The following is a 19092-nucleotide window of genomic DNA, read 5'->3' as shown; positions in this document are numbered from 1 at the left end:
AATAGGAATATATTAGTTAAATGAAAAGCGTTCGTTAATACCGTGAGGATTAAGGGTGCCGATTTGAAAGATGAATTTTTGTTCCAGATTCTTGCGGCTTTCCGTCGTACCTAGATGTAGGGAAAGGCCGCAGATAGCCATGTGTTTTTTGGAGTGGTTAGGCAGATTAAAATGGCGAGCGACTGGCTTAGATGCATCCTTGTCATTCTTCTCAACATCGCGAAGGTGTTTCGAATCAGTAGGTTTGTAGTGCACACTAGTACATAGCACGTTGCCTCTAATAGAAACTTTGATATCTAGGAAAGCCAATGAAGTTTCCGAAATTTCCCAGGTATATTTAAGAGCCGGATGAAAAGAGTTGACGGAGGTTATAAATTGATCGAGTTCTTCTCTGCTGGATGAAATAGCGCCGATGCAGTCGTCGATGTAGCGGCCGTAGAGTTCAGGTTTGGGGCCGTTGTACTGATTAAAAAATTGGTGTTCAACATATCCTACAAAAAGATTGGCATAGCTAGGTCCCATTCTTGTGCCCATCGCTACACCATTAATTTGTTTGTAATAGTTGCCGGCGAATGAAAAACAGTTAAGCGTTAAAACTAGTTCGGCAAGGCGGAGGAGCGTTTCCGAGCTAGGTTCTTTGACAGTGCGTTGATCGAAAAAGTGTTTAAGTGCTTGAAGACCTTCGCTGTTAGGAATGACTGTGTATAGAGATGTAATGTCCATGGTGAAAATAAGTTTGTCTTGGCCGGAGAAATTGAAATCTCGGAAAATTTGTAGTGCGTGTGTACTGTCTTTAATGTATGATGGCAAAGATTTGACGATAGGCGTCGTAATCCTGTCTAAGTAGCTAGAAATGAGTTCGGTGGGGCAACTACAGGCAGAAACGATAGGTCGACCTGGGTTGTTGGGTTTGTGAATTTTAGGCAAGAAGTAAATGCACGAAGTTCTAGGGGTGTTGATGATGAGATTAGTGGCAGTGTCCGGTAATTCTTGATTAACTATAAGATCTTGAATGGTGTCTTTGACAAGTTTTTGATTGTTGGAAGTGAGATCTTTAGGGATTTTGGCATAAAACGAGGTATCCGAAAGTTGCCGCAAAGCTTCTTTTTGGTAAAGGTCGGACCGCCAAACAACTACCGCGCCGCCTTTGTCGGCCGATTTGACAACTATGTCGTTGCGTTTACTAAGATTTTTAAGCGCCGCCCACTCTTCCGAGGAAAGGTTGGAAAATTTAGTGTTGCGATTGAATTTAAGTTTGTGAATGTCGTGACGGCATTTTTTGGTGAAAAAATCTAAAGAGGCAAATTGTCCCTCTGGGGGAGTCCATTTGGATTTGCGAACTAGAAGTGTTTCAAAAATATCTTTATTAGAAGTGTCCAAATCATCCTCTTTGTCGTGAAAAAAGGCTTTTAACTGAACGCGGCGAAGGAATTTTTCAACATCTTGCTTAATAGAAAATTCGTTGGTGCGTTTGGTAATAGGGACAAAATTTAGGCCCTTACTGAGAACAGATTTCTCTGAGTCAGTAAGCGGAAGATTTTCTGGAATTGTAATAACGGTATTATGGCTATGCAATGTAGTGTCGTCGGTAATTTGCGGATCTATTAATTCTTGAAGTTTAAGAGTCTTGGTTTGGTGTAAATGGTCAAACAGTCCAGAATTAAGTTGTCGGATTTTAGCGCGAATCGATTGTACTAAAATTGCTGGACAGATTTTGGAAAGTTCGGAGCGGCAATGAAGAATTTGTTTGTCAAGTGCGATTCGTTTTCGGCACATAGCTCTAATTGTGATCCTCATAATATTACGTGAAAAAGAATTTTGCGCACATCGAATTTGGTGAAGATACTGATTGGAGTGGGAGAATGTAGACGCATGAAAGTTCGAGCGAAAACCTTTAGGAATGACTTTAGAATTGAGGCAACGGCCGATGAAGTTGATGTGACTACAAAACCTAGTTTTGGCGAAAATGAGAGTGGCTAAACGGAAAGCTAAGTTACTGCTAAGTGTGGGAAAAGGAAAAAGATAACTTACGATTTCCTGGCGTAGCTCCTTGGTGAGTTTCTTCAAGCTTGGCATCGTCGTCCTGGGTCTCCTGTTAGAAATCTGTGGATTAAAAAATACTAGAACACAAGGTTAGTGGTCGCAGCGGTTGAATACAAATGAATGAAGGGGTAGTTTCTAAAGAAACTGTGGTGCTGCGTCGGTGGGGAAGTAGTATACAAAAATTTGGTTTATCAACAGAGTTGATAATGCAAATTGACCACCGTACAGAGATTCTAAAAGCTGACATTTCGAGCGTTAGCCCTTCGTCAGAGCGAATCGAGGGATTATGGGTTACGTGTAGTTTTAGCTTGTTGAAACATGTTGAAACGAAGTTGAATCGACGTTGAATGAGTTTAAAAGCGTTTAAACGTTTCTTTAACAACCATTCAACATTTCTTTTGTTTTCGCGAATGTTGAATGAAGTTGAAGCCGTTTGCCCCCCTCTTTCAACAGTGTTGGGTATGCGCGTGCGCACTAATTGGATCCACGCCCATAATACAACTGCGGATGCAACCTCGGACTAAATCCAAAGCCTCTCGTCAAATGTTGATGTTGTGTTGTGTGGTCCGCGCTTTTTTTGTCAATGTGTCTGCCTGACTTAAATCTTAAATAACAAGTAGCATGGCGAACTAAAACAATGCTCTCCTCATGCTTACGCAATGGCATTGTAAACAATCATTCCTTCAAAAATTATTCTTGACCCTGCGTGTTTTCTCTAGAAAAAGTAACTTTTTCCTTATATTCTACTCTATAAAACCTGTTTCGATATGATTTGCTAATGTCATGATAACCGTAAGGCCTCTCACGTCGTTATCAATGATGGTCTTGTTTTATATTTCGAAAATTGTTCTTGCTTTGCCAAGATCGCGTATCAAAAACTTAAAACTTTCTCTTTTGGTCTTTCACTCGAGGAGCATGCTTTCGTCACAGCTGCAACCATACAGGTCTATATACATTGCTATATAAATCACACCAACAAAAAGTACAAAATCAGTACGTGACAACATGGTTGCGTGATGATGTGCGTTCTAGAGCTTGCACGGTTATCTTAGGTTATATTTTGTTTCTTTTCCTGGAACAAGGGTGATAAGCTCTGCTTGAAAACTTCGAGTGGTACATTTCGCTAGAAATTAACCTAAATTGGAGTCGATAAATTGAGGAAAACGGTGCGCGCTACCTGCCGCCCGTTCAGGCAATTTTTTTTTAAGCGCGCGGTTAATAGTTGGTGGACTATAATTAATGCATGCAGGTTCTGTCTCCTTCCCTTCGCATTCTCATATCCTCTGGATCTTGTTTCTGCCTGGCAGTCTCTTTTCAAGAATTAATCCGAAAAACACTAAACCGCTTGTAATGAAGGTAACGAGTACAAGAGGAGAAGAGAGACGGAGAGACGGTTCTTCATTTATATAGAATATGAAAAGACCAGAAAATGTCTGGCCATTGGCTGATATCATTACAAGTACGGGTTTTCCTAGGCAAACAGCATTTAAAGACTTCGATTACAATGGGGTTTATGTCAATCAATGCCCGTTCTTTTGTGCTGATAAGAATTATACCGATAAATCGTAATGTGCATTGAGTAACATACTAATGATCGAATGAAAATATTGACCCACGCAACCTAAATTTTTCATCAAAAACAGTTAGCTTGTTTTCACTTTGAATACTGAGCGTCTGGAAATATTAGCAATTCATTTAATTCGAAACTGTAAAATGATAGGAAGGATAGGCATGAAAAGTGATTTTGTTTTGGATATGTATACTCTTATTTCAGTCCCCATATAGCTGATGTTATGCAAACCGAGTAGGTGTTGCAGTGGCACGAAAAATGCTGGCGGTGGTTTTGTTTTGCCAGAAAATGTACTGTCACAGTTTTTTAAATGCATGCAATGCACTAAACTGTCAATCTCTCCCCTTCCGCGGCACTTTGAAACTTAGATCTGCCGAAGGAAAAAAGCAAAAAAAAAAAATAATAAAATCGGGGAATATAAATGATTGCTGATCCGGGCTACATTATTAAGGTAAAGGTTACTTTCATTTTTATGAAAATGCACGACTCGTTTTTATTCCAATCATCTTGCACCTGCCGATGCTCTTTTGGAGGTTTACCATGCATTTGCAAATAATCGGTACCGTACAACCTTTTCCCGTTTAGGTGCTTCACATTACACTCTAATAGTTGGGTCTGTTGAAATATAAGTGCTACACGGCCAACGTTTCCAAAAATGTAATCCTTCCTTGTTTTTTTCAATATAATTTGTTACCCTTCCTTGTAAATTTTGGCCATAATTTGTTGTTCGCTTCAGTAGACAGCCAAGGCATTGCTGGGAAAAGATCAAAGAAGTTTATATCTGTAAGATTTTCCCCAAGCGCATTTGCTATATTTTGCGGCGGACAAAAGCTAACCTTTCATTGCCTTCTTTTTATGCTAGTTCTTCACACCCTTTAGACTTGTTCCCAGCCTGTCTTTACAGAGTCCTCCCTCTATGATTTTAGGCCCTGCTTCAGGAAGGGCCTGAAGAAGCAAAATTAAGCTACAGTCATTCTATGTCGAGGGGAAAAAAGGCTGAAATACCCAACTTATTCGTCTTTTTACATGCTTGCAACTGACTGGACGTTTCAAAGGCTCACAAGACTTGTCGTTTGGAACGTGGAATACAGCCAAGGTTCAGGACGGGGTTTACTGCACTGACTGATCAAGGTTGGACGCAAGACCACCTAAAAGAAACTGATCATATATGGCAGAATTTTGCCATAGACATGACAAATAAGATATTGCTTTCAACCAAATACTATTTAATTTAAGTTTCGAGGAGTAAATATAATTCGAAGAAATTTAGTAAAATTGTTTGCGTGAAATGATAAGGAGTTTAATTATCATAAAATAATATGATTAATTAATTATGATTTAACAGTAACAACGGTTACAGGTATCAGGGGTTTTTATGAGATGCCACCAGTAGCATTGGGAGGTATTGTAAACAAGATTATAACCAATTTTTCGTATGGAAAGCTATATCTTAGCTCATTAATTCGAGGTGTTAGTTGTAAGTACAATTCGCTTTCAAATTAAAATGGATAGTTTTATTGAAATGCCACCGGAAGAAGATCCGGAAAATATGCCTACAGCTACCGAAGAATTACTACAGTTAGTGGAAGATTTTGCAGACTATATCGAAAAATTCATGTTTGAAATTGTTACCTTTCTAGCCGTTGTTGACTCGGCAATGGGACTGATTAAAGACGTATTGGGACTTTTTGGTTTCGAGGGTTGGAAAATGGCGTTTTTTCCAACATTTTCATTCATTGTGACCACCGGAGTATTTCTTTTTGGAGCGAAAAAGAGAAAAGGAAAAAGGGATGCAGATGTTCCAGAAGGTTTAGAGGAAGCCTTTGACGCCATTGAGAATGTCATGGAAGTTGTTGAAGATGTAGCAGAGGAGCTTGATGACATAGATAAAACTAAAGACGGCAACGCAGACGGCGAGCTAGTTGATGTTCTTGGAGATGTAACAGGTCTTCCGACCGGATCGGTAAGTCGAGAAATGCAAGGAAGGGAAAGAGGAAATGAAGGAGATGTAATCATTTCCGATACCCCTGCTGATGACACTCAAAGTATGGCAAGAAAAGTTATTGCGGTTACCATGATGGCAGCTAGTATCATAGCTAAGGTAAAGAAGAAAAGAAAAGAAGGACAGGACCCTGAAGGTACTGCAGCGATGGAGGTCGTGGACCAAGATGAAGGAAATTATTGCACAAATGATAAAAACCAGAAGGCGGGAACAGGACTGGAAACTCTACAGGAAACTGCACAACAAAGCGACGGGGTGTCCAAGAAGGGAGCCGCCAAAGTGACAGGTGCTGCAAGCTCAAAGTCACATAACCGCAAGCCCTCCGAACCAGCCACGGATAGTTACAACAATTCGGTGATTCTTGATTTAAATCTTGCCACGCAAGAAAAGGGAATTGCAGACATTGACTTGCAAAACGTAGCAAGAAGCGGCGTTATTTCTGCAGAACCTCGTCTAAGACAAAACACTACATATTTGGTAAAAGAAGTGAAGCACGGTGCATCTGAAATAAAACGTGAAATTGGAGGAACATCGTTGACGGGGACAAGCAATCACAAAGAGGGTAGCCTTTCGGACTTGACGCATCCCAAAAAGGACGATGTCATTTGGGATGTCCCGATACCAACGACAACAAATACTATGCACAACAAAGCGACTGCACAACAAAGCGACTGGGTGTCCAAGAAGGGAGCCGCCAAAGTGACAGGTGCTGCAAGCTCAAAGTCACATAACCGCAAGCCCCCCGAACCAGCCACGGATAGTTACAACAATGCGGTGATTATTGATTTAAATCTTGCCACGCAAGAAAAGGGAATTGCAGACATTCACTTGCAAAACGTAGCAAGAAGCGGCGTTATTTCTGCAGAACGTCGTCTAAGACAAAACACTACATATTTGGTAAAAGAAGTGAAGCACGGTGCATCTGAAATAAAACGTGAAATTGGAGGAACATCGTTGACGGGGACAAGCAATCACATAGAGGATAGCCTTTCGGACTTGACGCATCCCAAAAAGGACGATGTCATTTGGGATGTCCCGATACCAACGACAACAAATACTCTTGAGATGGCATCAGGAATGGTAAAGAACACTACCGATTTGGCTGGATCGACTGCGCAAAATGTTGATCAGCAAGCACGTAGGGGGCTCGAAGAAACTCGTAAGAAGTCCGGCAGCATACTGCACATCGCTATTAGACTAGTTCGATTAATTGTACGCGTTGTGAACAAAAAGAAAGGTGGCTCATCTACAGGGAGCCCCAAAGGTGAAGAAAGTATCGAAAAAGGTGCCTCCACTGACATTAAAGGATCAACACTTTCTTTGGAGAGCGATTCCATATATTTTGATTGCGTTTCTGTTACTCCAAAACAATCACAACTTTCGGAACCTGTTCACGCATCAAACAAGTCATTCTCGTCCACGGGAACGCAGACGGATCTAGGCACGCAGTCTCACTATTTCAGCGAGCCTCAGTTTTTGCACCAGGATGCTAAAATATCTATCAATGATCCAAGAAGGTTACAGTGGGCTAATCTGCGACAATCCCTTTTGAGCATGCCGGACACTTCAGTAGTCGAAATTAGAGACACCGCAGACGAGGAAATGAGATTCCGAGGCAGCAGAAGTCAACCTGTGCTCAGACCAGCTTGGCTTGGTTCGAGGAATGAAGTTGATGAAAGACTTTCGCAACAATTAAGCCATGACAATGAATCTCATCTTGACGATGCAGCTTCTTACTCGCGTTCCCCTGAAACAAGGCCTAACCATGATGAGAACCCACAATTTCAGTTTACTCGCCGTTTAAAAGCACCTGTAATGTTACATTCATCTAGAGATTCAAGAGAACAGAACCAGATATCCGGTAGCATTACACGTTTTAAAGAAAGAGAAACAAATCAGATGCCAAATACGGAAAATTTACTGGGTAATACCGAGGGTGACTTTAAATCTGGCAGCTCTCTGAACGGTAGTGTTTTAACGGCTCAAGGTCGCACAAAAAGCTTCGTGAAAGTAAGCAATGGTTACAGGAATGGAGCTACGGAACAAAATAAATTTCAAAGAATTCCAGTTGATTGGATCAATGATAGTGAGGGAGCTAAACTTGATGCACGCACTCTTGCTACCACTGGAAAGTCGGAAAATGAAAATGGTGATTATAGTGCCCAATACAACAGAGCTTACAGCGAGGAGACTGTTTATCTTTATGAGCAAAATTTAAAAAAAAAGGGAAGAGCCAATCGCGTTGTGAGAGAACCTGAAAACAATCGTGAAAATGAAGGCTTCGATGAGTATGAAGATAGAGGGTCGAACGCTAGAGTAAAAAGTACAAAACACTACGATCTCAGAGGCTCGAGGCGTTCGATGGACTCTAAGCCCCGTGCCCTGGTACGTTCAGTGTCATATGAGGAAACAGACGAAATTGAAGAATCTGAAGAAGTAGATCGTTCTCAAGATACAGACTGGAAGTCTGAAAGGTCAACTGGAAACACTAAATATGCAAGCAAAACAAAACGAGAAAAATATTCAATAGGTAAATTTCCCCCCAAATCTTCAAATCGAAGTCAATCTACGGTTGGATTACATAAGGACGAAAAGCCATGCCACCCTCAACGTAGCACAGCACCGTCTCCAATGCTGCCATCTGATTCGTCAGAAAGCTTGGAATCATCACGCAGTCTGGCGAAGCGATCCAATATATCCTTGTCAAGCGTGAGATTCGCTGATGAGGATGCATCATTCTCCAGTACCATTCATAAGCAAGAAAGTAAGAGGGGCAAGTATATGCCACAGTCGAAGAGGCAAAGTGGATCACACAACTTTCGCAGAAGGAACGGTCGATGGAATAGTGCCATTTGTCTTACAGGCCATCAAAATGGCAATATGTCGCTTTCACCTCATGGTTGCATCAACGATGATTATATTTCCGACGAAATCAATTTGCCAAGTGGCAGACAGGCCCATCGGAAAACATTAAATAGAGGTCCTACATTTGCTAGAAATAGTCGGGGATCATTCACTGTTACCCGGGTAAGGTCTGCAAGCTATCTTGGCGACGACGAATCCGACGAAAGGACAAGATGAATTTCCAAACATCTCTACTCATGAGACGTAGTCGGTATACACTGACTTTGTTATGCCAATGCAACATGCAGGGTTAGAAATTTGTTGCCGCAAAAACTTAATATTAATTTTTTTTAACATGGCACTATTTGTGACGAATCGATATCGAAAAGACTCCAGGGGCCAAACATCGTTGTCACACAAGAACTGTAAAGGAACTGCAAATGGCGGCCATAAAACAATGACGTTTTCATGCACTAGGTAAGACCTGCATTCCTGAAAATTATATCACCAAACGCAAAACACAAATACCGATGCACTTACTAATGCAAGAGATACATTAATGATATTATTCAGGTTGATATTACTGTACAGACTGCAATTTGCAAATTTTTGAACGGGTTTTGCTATGTGGTCAATTTCTAAGCAAAAAGAAAGGTGGCTCAAGCAGGTTTCAACAATTTCAAGAGACTGACTGACTTTTTTGAGGATTGACTTCACAACATCATTTAACTCAAAGGTAATGAATATTGTGGTACCAAGAGTCCATAAGCCAAGAGTATGAATCTGGTATCAGGTATGTCCCCATCAGCGTCGGAAAAGTGTCTATTTTTAAACCAGGTTTCGCGGGAAAACAAACAATAGACCAAACCGGCTAACTCAATGTTTTAGTCAATTCATGTCGCCCAGGTTTAACATTCTCTGTGTATTGTATTTGCAATATGATGTTGCATTCACATTTAAATGACATGGAAATACCTGGAACAAACCGTTTTATTCCCAAAGGATTTGAACTGGTTACAACATTTTATTTCCCGCAAAACTTGGTTTTAAAAGCAAATACTCTTCTGACACTGATGGGGACTAAGTCAATTTGGGTAAATCTTATTCTTGGGTGATGGAAAGCCAATTACGTAATAAGTCACCATAGGAACAGGAAAGCCATCTAAACAACCCTTAATCGCAACAGGGAATTCGGCTAGCCATTTTTTTTTCGCTGGAAAGTGATAAAAAAGATTCAGAGCACCTTAACGTTTCTAATTGTGAAGGTAGCCTTTAATACACTTTCAAGATTATTAAACAAAGAATGGAAGGACTTACCAATAAAGTGATTTAATCATTTTTCACCAATAAAGAATGGGGATTACTATTTTCGTCTTTGAGATGTAAGCAGTTAAAGGGCAAAATACTGGGTGTTTTTTAGATGGCTTTTCTGTTGTTGTGGTAACTTAATACGTCATAATATTGAGGGCATTTTGATCAGCAATAATTGTTGTTTTACGGGGTGCACATCTTAGCTGTTCGATGATTCAGTGTTGTGCAGTCAATCCTTCTAAATAGTTTCACTTGAAAGTGATGAACCTGATTTGAGCCACCTTGAAAAGAAACACTATTACAAATGAAAACACAACATTATATAAGGTTCAAGAAAAGGTTTCCCCTCATATCCACACCAAGGAAAGCTAAACTCTAAAAACTGTTACTATCGAGACTTCTGGTTGGCAAAAATTTTAGCTGCCCAAATATACAATCTCCATGTTTTGTCCAATAAAAGGTTTTCGCAAATCTGCAAGTCTGCAAGCATTTAAAAATGCTTGCAAGACAGTAGGGTCCCGTTCATCGCCTTTTTTGGGGGGAGCATTGTCACTGTTGTTTGGATGCAAACTAAATGCAGTGCTCAACGAGGAAAAGCGGCCACCCTACACTACAAGCCACCTGCGGATAGAATGAAAGCTGATGCGGCAATTTATTAAGTTTTTTGGCTTAAAGTGAGGCATTCCTTTTGTACAGATCATCGTTTTCATGTAACAGATGTGTTTCGTTGTAGTGATGTACTATCATTCTTTTAATTTTGCTGGTTGGAAACTGAATTTATTTAAATTTATGTTCTGTTATTTGTGAATTGATCTGTTGCAGACACAATGAGTATGATAGGCGATTTTACCTTATTTCAATCTGTCTAAAGAAGTGTATTTTCTTTGTATTTTTAGTTGGATTTGTTAAGAAAAGCCATTGTGTTGCACCTTTTTACGGGTTTGTTTAACAGCTGATTCCTCTTAAATATCAATTGTAATGTAATTATTTACACATGTGTTTGGTTAACCAATCTCTCTTCATGAACTGTAATTACCAACGCTTTGTTTCAGTAAGTGCTTTCTTTTCTTTCGAAGAGTTTATGGTATTATGTGTCTTTTATAAGCTGCTATTTATGAAGAATCATTGTAATACTATTTAAAACTCATTAGTGGAGTTGGCTTTTCTGGAAGATCTATTTACCCTATTTATAGGTTCTATATATATTTGTTTTTGGCTAATGTTTGGAAAATCTTATTTTTCCTCCTTGATTGAAACACGTAAAAGTTTAAAATAATGAAAATGGCGAGTTTCTACTTTATCTTGAGTAATAGTTGCTATTTCTTTAATAATTAAAGAAATCTTTTTGTCGTTAATAGGTGATACTTTATAAAAGTAACCACAATTACATTTTCCTTTGATTGCCATTGTCAAGAGTATCCGTCGCCTAAATTCTTTTTGATGAACTAGAATCCACTTCAAAATTGTTATGGTTAAAAATATGATAGTCTTGATTAAGGAACAGGTAAAAGAAAATAACAGGGAGGCAAAATTTTATCGTTTTTGAAAAGTACTTCTAATCAACTCACAAGAGACCGTTACTTTAAAGTGTTTTTAAATCTTAACATTCTTGGGTTGGGTTTTAGGATGTTAAAAGTATTTATCAGGTATAAAGCTTAAAAGCAATACTTCTGCATTATATTAGAAAAACAAAAAAATTGCTTTCGGGAGATTTTCGAATTCTTGGTAAAAAAGAGACAAAGAAGACTTGGAGGTCTTCACTGAAGAACGCAAATTAGAGGGTAAAATTTCTTACTTAATTTCCTCACCAACGGGTGCAAAAATGTAACAAGAGAAGTTTTTGTATTCAGAAAGAAGGAAAAAAAAAAAAAATGGAACCAATACGGTTTTTCTTCATTTTCCTTCATCTGCCAGCTGCTTAAAGAATGAAAACCCTCAACATATTCATGCTAAAATCAGAACATAATTACACAATAAGCATTGAAGATTTTATTTGTGTAATAGGAATTACTCGTTACTATATAATTTTATATTCAGTTCCTTCCAGGAATATAGGATTCAAATTTAAAAAGTCCAGCGTCACAGTTGCAACTCTTCCTCTCTGATGAAAAAAATGAAAATTCTCTACAATAGCAAGACTTTGTTAGGCAGGAATAATTTGTTTTGTTTCATGAGAAGCTTGACATAGCTTCGAGCTTTAACCCTTTCACCTCCATAAATGCCAATTTTACTCTGGCTAACGCCAGACAATTTTACTAATGGGGAAGCACCCGGCTGTGAAAGGGTTAAAATCATGCTTAAGACTTGCAATAATTTGAAAATGACACTTTGACTTGTCACAAGATTACATAAGATGTGAAGGCCTGAATGTACTGCATCGTAGTGTGATTGATGTTAGTAGTTAGTATAAAAATTGATGCCTGGAAAAAAAAAAAGAAATATCGAGAAATCTTATTAAAGTAATATATAGCTTTTTGTTTCAAAGTCCTGCTCTTACGTTTGCTGGTTTCAAGATAGGTTGTATAGCACTTCTATTTTTGAAAGTAGAAAAACACATGGCAGTGGATATTTTAATGACTTCCCAACATGCTTCCGGGTTCCTTTTGTCCAGAAAAATGTTTACTTTTAGTCAGCAGTGAGGCTAGTTCATTAACAATCATAATCAGTAGGTGTTAATGTTGCAACTAGGATTTACAAATGCATGGTGACAATATAACAAAGAAGTATAGGGTTTCCATTAAAAACCATATGGGGCGCGTGAGTGGAATTAGTGGGCACGAGAAAAAAAATTTTAGTTGGCATGTCCCTGAAAACATTGCAGGTGTCAAAATTTGTCCATGCAAAAGAATATGTTAGTTCTTAAAAAATCCCAGAATTGCTTTTACACATCATCCGTGTTTTTTTATATTCTCATATTAGCCCTGAAATGTCCGGTTTCAAAACTATTCTAAAGGGAACTCATAATTGATCTGCTTTCAAAACCTGCTGTTTCTCATTCATTTGAGTGAACCTTGTAGCACTGGGGTGTCCCGGAAACTAAGTCAAACTGAGGGAAATACACATCCCACGTTATCCCATCACGAGACTGCAAATATTTGTTAAGTCAAAAAGACTCGAAGACGGTTTAGTTGGTTACCCCCTGATAAAGTAATTTCATGAGGTCTTTTTCAGGTAGGTGTTACCTATGAAGAAAGGAAGTTTGAGACCAAGCAAAAAAGGTCAAAACCCAGAAATAGTAATTGAAGACCACGTCTCCTCGTGTTCTATTTCTTACATTAGGTATCGCCTAATACTTGAGCCTTAGGCTATATTTAGTGATGAGGGAGAGAAGGATTGCAGTAGTATTGTTTTTTTGTTGTTACTTATCTGAAGAGTTAATCAGTGAGAGGATTACTGTGCCACTGGTAAAAAGAAAAAGAAAATATTTCCGGGCACATTAATGAATCCATTCATTCAGTCTAGACCATTGCAGTCTGATCCCTGGAAAAGACTACCTCCAGTAAACGACCACCCTAACGTGACAGGCAGTTAAGGCTTTTTCATGGTCACCTCAGCCAACATCCCTTAACAGATTTGTGTTGGATCTCCGATATTTTTATTCCTTTTAATCAGTTCTCCTCTCTTCTTATTTAAAGGTTTTTGTTGGTTTATGGCAATGATGTTCCATGAAAATAGAAAAGGTCATGCCTTTTACTAAGTAAAAAATTACTTAAATTTAAATTAAATTTAAAATTGTGGAATATTTCGTCCCATATTTTCGATTCAACAAGAGAAGGATATATCGCTAAATTGATCTGTATTGTACGAAGTCGCTTTATGCTATAAAAGCGAGTGGTAGGATACAGTACATTAGTAAGGCCTTCCGAAAAAGGAATGGCTGTACAAAATACTGCATGTTCAATTCATTTACTTAATTGCTAAAATACTCTCAAAGAAAGTGACTTAATGAGAGCTAGATGGCCACTCTAGCATCCTTCTTTTTTTTCTCAGCCTTACCTTAAAACATTTAAAACACGTGGCACAAACGGTTGACAAAAAAAAATCATAATCTACTAACCGGGTAATCACAATGATTTGTTTTACTTTTGGCGGCCGTTACGTAGCGTGGTTAAGGTACAACTTTGCTTTGCGGTAGATTCTTACAGATATCTGAGTTAGATTGTCAGTTGGTTTGACGTCTTCTTTGTCAGCTAGTCACTTATACGATATATCGTTACCTACAAAACTACATGCACATCATATTTTCAGTGCTCATCTTGATGTAAAAATTTAAAACGTGATCGGTGATCGTGTTCAGTGATGTATTCCAAAAGGAAATGAGGTAGAGGAAACGAAAATAGGCGTTAAAGCTCGTTTTCAATTTTTTGTGTGGGCAGCTAATTCTCTACAGGTTACTATTTATTGAGAACGTTTTAGCCACCCCCATAACAGGCGGAATATTTTACGCTAACTGCCTTTGCATCATTGGTTTGAAGCTCATCTGTTGATCAGTGATAAATATAGAAGGTATGATATACGATAACCAGCAGCGGTTCTTACCCTACTATTCCGGCTAAATGTATGGGTTGGTTTGCAAAGAATGAGAGTGTTCTCGTGGACAATTTATTGTCCATCATTATTCATATTATACAATCCATCAAATGGCACCTTTGGTAAGCCGCGGAGCCCACGCGCATTTTTCAGCACTCCACAACCAATGCGACATCAATGGACGTAACGAGCGTGCAGCCATATCTTGACACATTGAAAGGAAACGAAACACTTTCACCGTGGATCGTTCATACTGACTGACATTTTGGATAAGAATGAGAAAGGATTAGTTAAATTAGAACTAAGAGTCGTCCCTGCCATTTTATCCCTGAAGAACTGGGTGCCAGTCCATAATCAGGTATGTAAACAAACTTCTCTTCTTTGATACACCGCTGAATTGCTTGTCCGCTTATTACAATACCCGTTCCAAATGTATAATATTAAATGAAATTAGGAATCATGGTGTAACTGCACAACGGCTTTCACAATCAGTTCAGCTGAAAAATTAAATATGTCTGGGACTTTCATAAAGATCGATTTGTGCTAAACCTCATTGACCTCCTCGAAAATGCACCCATTTTCACTGTGGCTAATATTGTCAAACACGTAGTTCCTTCCTTCAAAATTCAACCAGGAACTAATTTTGTAGCTGACATCCCACGCGTTTTCAGGAAAGTGAACAGCTCTAGTACATTTTCTTATGTAACGCTTGGCATGTCTTGAAAAATTCAGCTCTGTATCGACGCGAGTGCAAACCCGCTACACGGTCTATGAATACTGTCCTTGGAGCAACGGTACACCATTAAACAAAAACAGAGTATAAAATTAGAAAATATTGCTGCTTTGGATAAACGTATTTGCAAGTCTCACAAACTTTGCTAAAGCTCACCGCTGTCTTTTTTCTCCAAAGTACCCGTTGCTCTTGAGACGAATTGAATTCTGCTGGTGCTTAATCTTCAGCTAATTCGGCATAACCAACAATGAAACCTGTCAGAAATTTGTAGTTGTGTTTTCGTGAAGCCTTTCGAGTCAATAGTAAGCCCAATAACACCAGTCTATGAGCTGTTATCAGTGATAAATAATTTAAACCTTCTTGTACGAGTTCATGTTTATAATCTTTTACCAGAAGTTGATTTGTGTCATCAAACCTTGTCAGTTTCTATAACGTTTGTCCAAGTCTTTCAATCATGCACAAATGGCTTTCTTAATGGATCCAAAAAGTTTTTCCAAACATGTCCACGTTACATGAAAAAAGAAAAAAAAAGTAAAAAGAAAAAAAGAGGAATTCGAAGAAAAAGCACTTCTCGCTTCTCTCTGAAACAGTACATTTCAAGCCATTTCAAGGTCTGATAAAGTGGATAAAGTAAAGGCGGGTACAAAGAAAATACGTTTTGATATCTATTTTACTTTTCAAAAAGATCTTACATCATGGAGACAGAAGTAGTCTCTTTGTCATAAGCTGTTGAACTCTCAAGGAAAGTAATGAAACAGAGAAAAAGGAAGACCTCATGCATTTCTGAGCTTCTGTGTTTGGAACTGACAGAGGAGTCGATCTCTAGGTGAAACAGACTACCTTAGAACAACCGACTTATTGACTGATTTTGTCCACATTGTGAGTTGAGCCAGCTCGAAAAAAGAATAATTACACATTATTGTGAGCATATATTTGTTTGCCAAGTTTCCTTTCAGAGAGGGAATCAGTCATGAAGGTCGGTGTTTCTGAAAATAAAAGATCATACAAATCTCCCCAACTGAACACATGCAGAGGGATATCATCAAAAAGGTAAAATAACTGTAGAAAATAGAGAATGTAAACAGATAATATCTTTAAATAAATGACAATTTTATTTAACCGGCTCCTTACGCTAAATTAACATCATTGACAAAGATCCTTGCAACCAGCGCGGACGCAAAAATCGACATGAATATGTTCTCTTCTTTAAAAGGACGCTCGTATATTATATATATATATATATATATCTATATGCATACGCCATGTACAATTTAACTCACTTATCACGTTCTTAAAATTAAAGAAGTTGGTCCGAAATACAAATAAAAGTACAACTTTGTTATATCCCGTCTGCCAGGTACTTCTTGCTATTTGGAAATAGGAACGTGCGCGGATTGATTTAGGTATTGCTGCACAAAAATGTCGACTCAGCCGGACAAATGTATCAGGCTACGAAGAGTGTTGCGAGAAATTGCAAACGCTACTGACACGGATTCTCTACATTAATGGATGTATTTTTTTTATATGCGAAGCTCGGTGATCTGAACGACTAAAAGATCTTCCACAAAGAGGACATACGTACGGCTTTTCTCCAGTATGTCTTCGATAGTGGCGCTTGAGTTCATCTGATCGTCGGAAACACCACCCACAATTTTCCCAAGGACACAGGAAAGGCTTTTCACCCGTATGAATCCGCTTGTGAGTTCCGAGATGAGAGCTTTTGGTATAACGCTTTTTACAGCCAGGGAAATCACAGAGAAAGGCATGATGTAGTTCCAGTTCTTTGTGATCGGAAACAGGTAGGACGGTTTGTGCATGTGCACTGAAATTACATCCGTATGCTGCATCATCGTTCGATGTCGTGTGGACAGAAGACGGCGTTGTTGCAGGAATAGTTACCTGTGGCCACTGGTGTCTTAGATTTAGAGCTGGAATAGACGCCGATTGTGCAACAGTACACATTCCCATCGTCATTCCTGTCTCTGGAAAGCGGCAGTCTTTCTTTCCTATGGTCATTTCTTGAGGCTTAGGCTGGGGAAGATTGACATGCGGCGAGGTTTCCACCGGTAACGTTGCAGGAGAAGATGAACACAGATAGCTATCCATCTCATGAAGGGTCTGTTAGAGCAATAAGGGTTACCTTTAGTTTTTTCTAATATCATGATGATTTCTAGCTTTAATCCCATACCTTCCCCAAGCAAAATGTCTCAAGTAAACGGGTGATTGATATCGGGGAGCAAAGGCTTTTGTCGGAAACGTATGTAGTTGTTAAAACTGAAGAACTTTAATTGAAGGACCCCTGTCGTCCTTTACACTTAAACCGCTAAACGTTGTACATCTCCTTCAGGGCTCACAAATTCGTAAGCGAAATTCAGCGTTTTTAGAGCAATAGTGCTCGGCTTTATATCGCGAAAAGTTAATTCATTGAGATATGAATTCCGGCGGAGGGAGCAACTTTTTTCAGGGATAATGTAGAACAAACCATCATTTTGATCCTCTGAGGAAAAATCAGTCATTCATACGTCTCTCGAAATCATGATCCTCAATTGTATTTCTTACTCAAAGTAAGTTAACAAATTTCCGAGCAGTTGTCAATATTTACTTCCGATTGCTATTTATCAGCGGAATAAAGACTTGGTAATAGAACGATAGAAAACTAAAAGGTTGATTGTTTTATATACTATCCGAGGGTATCGCAGAGCTCGAACTCGTCATTAGTGTTCACTCAAAAGCTCACTTCAGAAATGCACGCTATTATAATATCACTTAGAAAACGTATAAGTTGACTAAATCATTCATGCAGTGCAACTGACCTGTTGAATTTCTTCCTCACTGGTAGGTATTAGCAGTGAATAGATGCCGGCCGTTAACGGATTTCCTTCGCCCTGATACGAGTTATGGTACATGACACTGTCTTGTCCTCTAAACAAGTTATCGAAACTTGTACAAGCCATAAGCATTTGGCTGTCTTCTTTAAGAGACTGCCCCAATTGAGTGGATTTAGCTAAGATACCCAGAAGGCGTACTACAGTAAAATAAAACGTAATTCTTCCTGATCGCGTGCTAGGATTACTTGACTTTTACGTGGGTTTGCGTGGTTCTGCGAGCTTCCTGAAATCAGGAGTGGATTTAGTAGTCACCTTACTCGATCGCCAGTGTTCTTATGCAAAGTTTGCCGTGCATCCGTTAGCCCCTCAAATGCTCCCCGAGGCTATTAACAGTCACGCTACAACAATCAAAGGCCAAGTTATCAAGTGCATTCACTGAAACTAGTAAGTTACAAGAGCGGCTTTGCTTTCACTCTTATCTAGTTGCTTTATGTCGGATACAGCTATCTTTTTCGGTAAAAAATTAAAGACTTGAATCTAAGGCAACAGCTGAACAATAAATGAAAAAGAAAGATCGCGAATGATTTAATGTTCTCAGTTCGGCAGTTATTCAGTCACGCAGATGATTCCAGAAGGCCGAGAAAGTTCGGGTCATGTTCGGAGGCTCCGATTGGTTCCCGAAATAGGAGTTAATTCTTTCTTCACACTCGAACACGGAGGTATCGAATGTTCGCGAGCCGCTCGCTTTGTTTCGAGACTTGTATATTGCGAAACATTGTCACGAACGGAGTTAAACAATGTTAAAACTATAAATAATAAAAGGCACTTCTTTGCATTTGTACGTGACTTGACACTTGGCCCATTCCTTGGAATACGCAAATTCAGGTTTCAATGTTTCAAAATGCTTTTTCCGAAGAATTGAGTGGCAAAACATGCACTGGTAAGAGCGTTATGTTACAGTGGGATTCAATCAGGTGCAAATTGTGCACGGATTCACATGTGATTAAGAAAACGTGACTGTTAAAATACCCAGTTGGTCTTCACTTTGATCAAATTAAACGGACCAATTCTTTGCAACGACTTCAACGTTTTGGAACGCGAAGTATTCCTTGAGAGAAATAACCACTTGCATTCAATCAAGCATATACTATGAATATTTTCTTGGTCGTTTTGTCACTTTGCGTACCGCCTAACTAACAGAACTTCTGGCAGGACTTCACGTTTTAGCGCA

General features: G+C 39.0%; 2 protein-coding genes across 2 annotated transcripts; one reads left to right on the top strand and one right to left on the bottom strand.

Annotated features, from left to right (window-relative positions):
• Positions 1-5117: 5117 nt before the first annotated feature.
• Positions 5118-8696, top strand: LOC137971709 (streptococcal hemagglutinin-like). Its single transcript, XM_068818488.1, has one exon. It carries the CDS (start codon positions 5118-5120, stop codon positions 8694-8696), a length of 3579 nt encoding a protein of 1192 aa, XP_068674589.1.
• Positions 8697-16154: 7458 nt separating this feature from the next.
• LOC137970622 (Krueppel-like factor 1) lies at positions 16155-18262 on the bottom strand. Its single transcript, XM_068817149.1, has 2 exons — positions 17847-18262; positions 16155-17151 (listed from the first exon to the last, which is right to left on the bottom strand). Exons 1-2 carry the CDS (start codon positions 17991-17993, stop codon positions 16531-16533), a joined length of 768 nt encoding a protein of 255 aa, XP_068673250.1. The 5' UTR covers positions 17994-18262; the 3' UTR covers positions 16155-16530.
• Positions 18263-19092: the final 830 nt, after the last annotated feature.

This window comes from Montipora foliosa, chromosome 9 (genome assembly GCF_036669935.1).
Source record: "Montipora foliosa isolate CH-2021 chromosome 9, ASM3666993v2, whole genome shotgun sequence".
Lineage (NCBI taxonomy): Eukaryota > Metazoa > Cnidaria > Anthozoa > Scleractinia > Acroporidae > Montipora > Montipora foliosa.
This window is presented reverse-complemented; position numbering and strand designations above follow the sequence as displayed.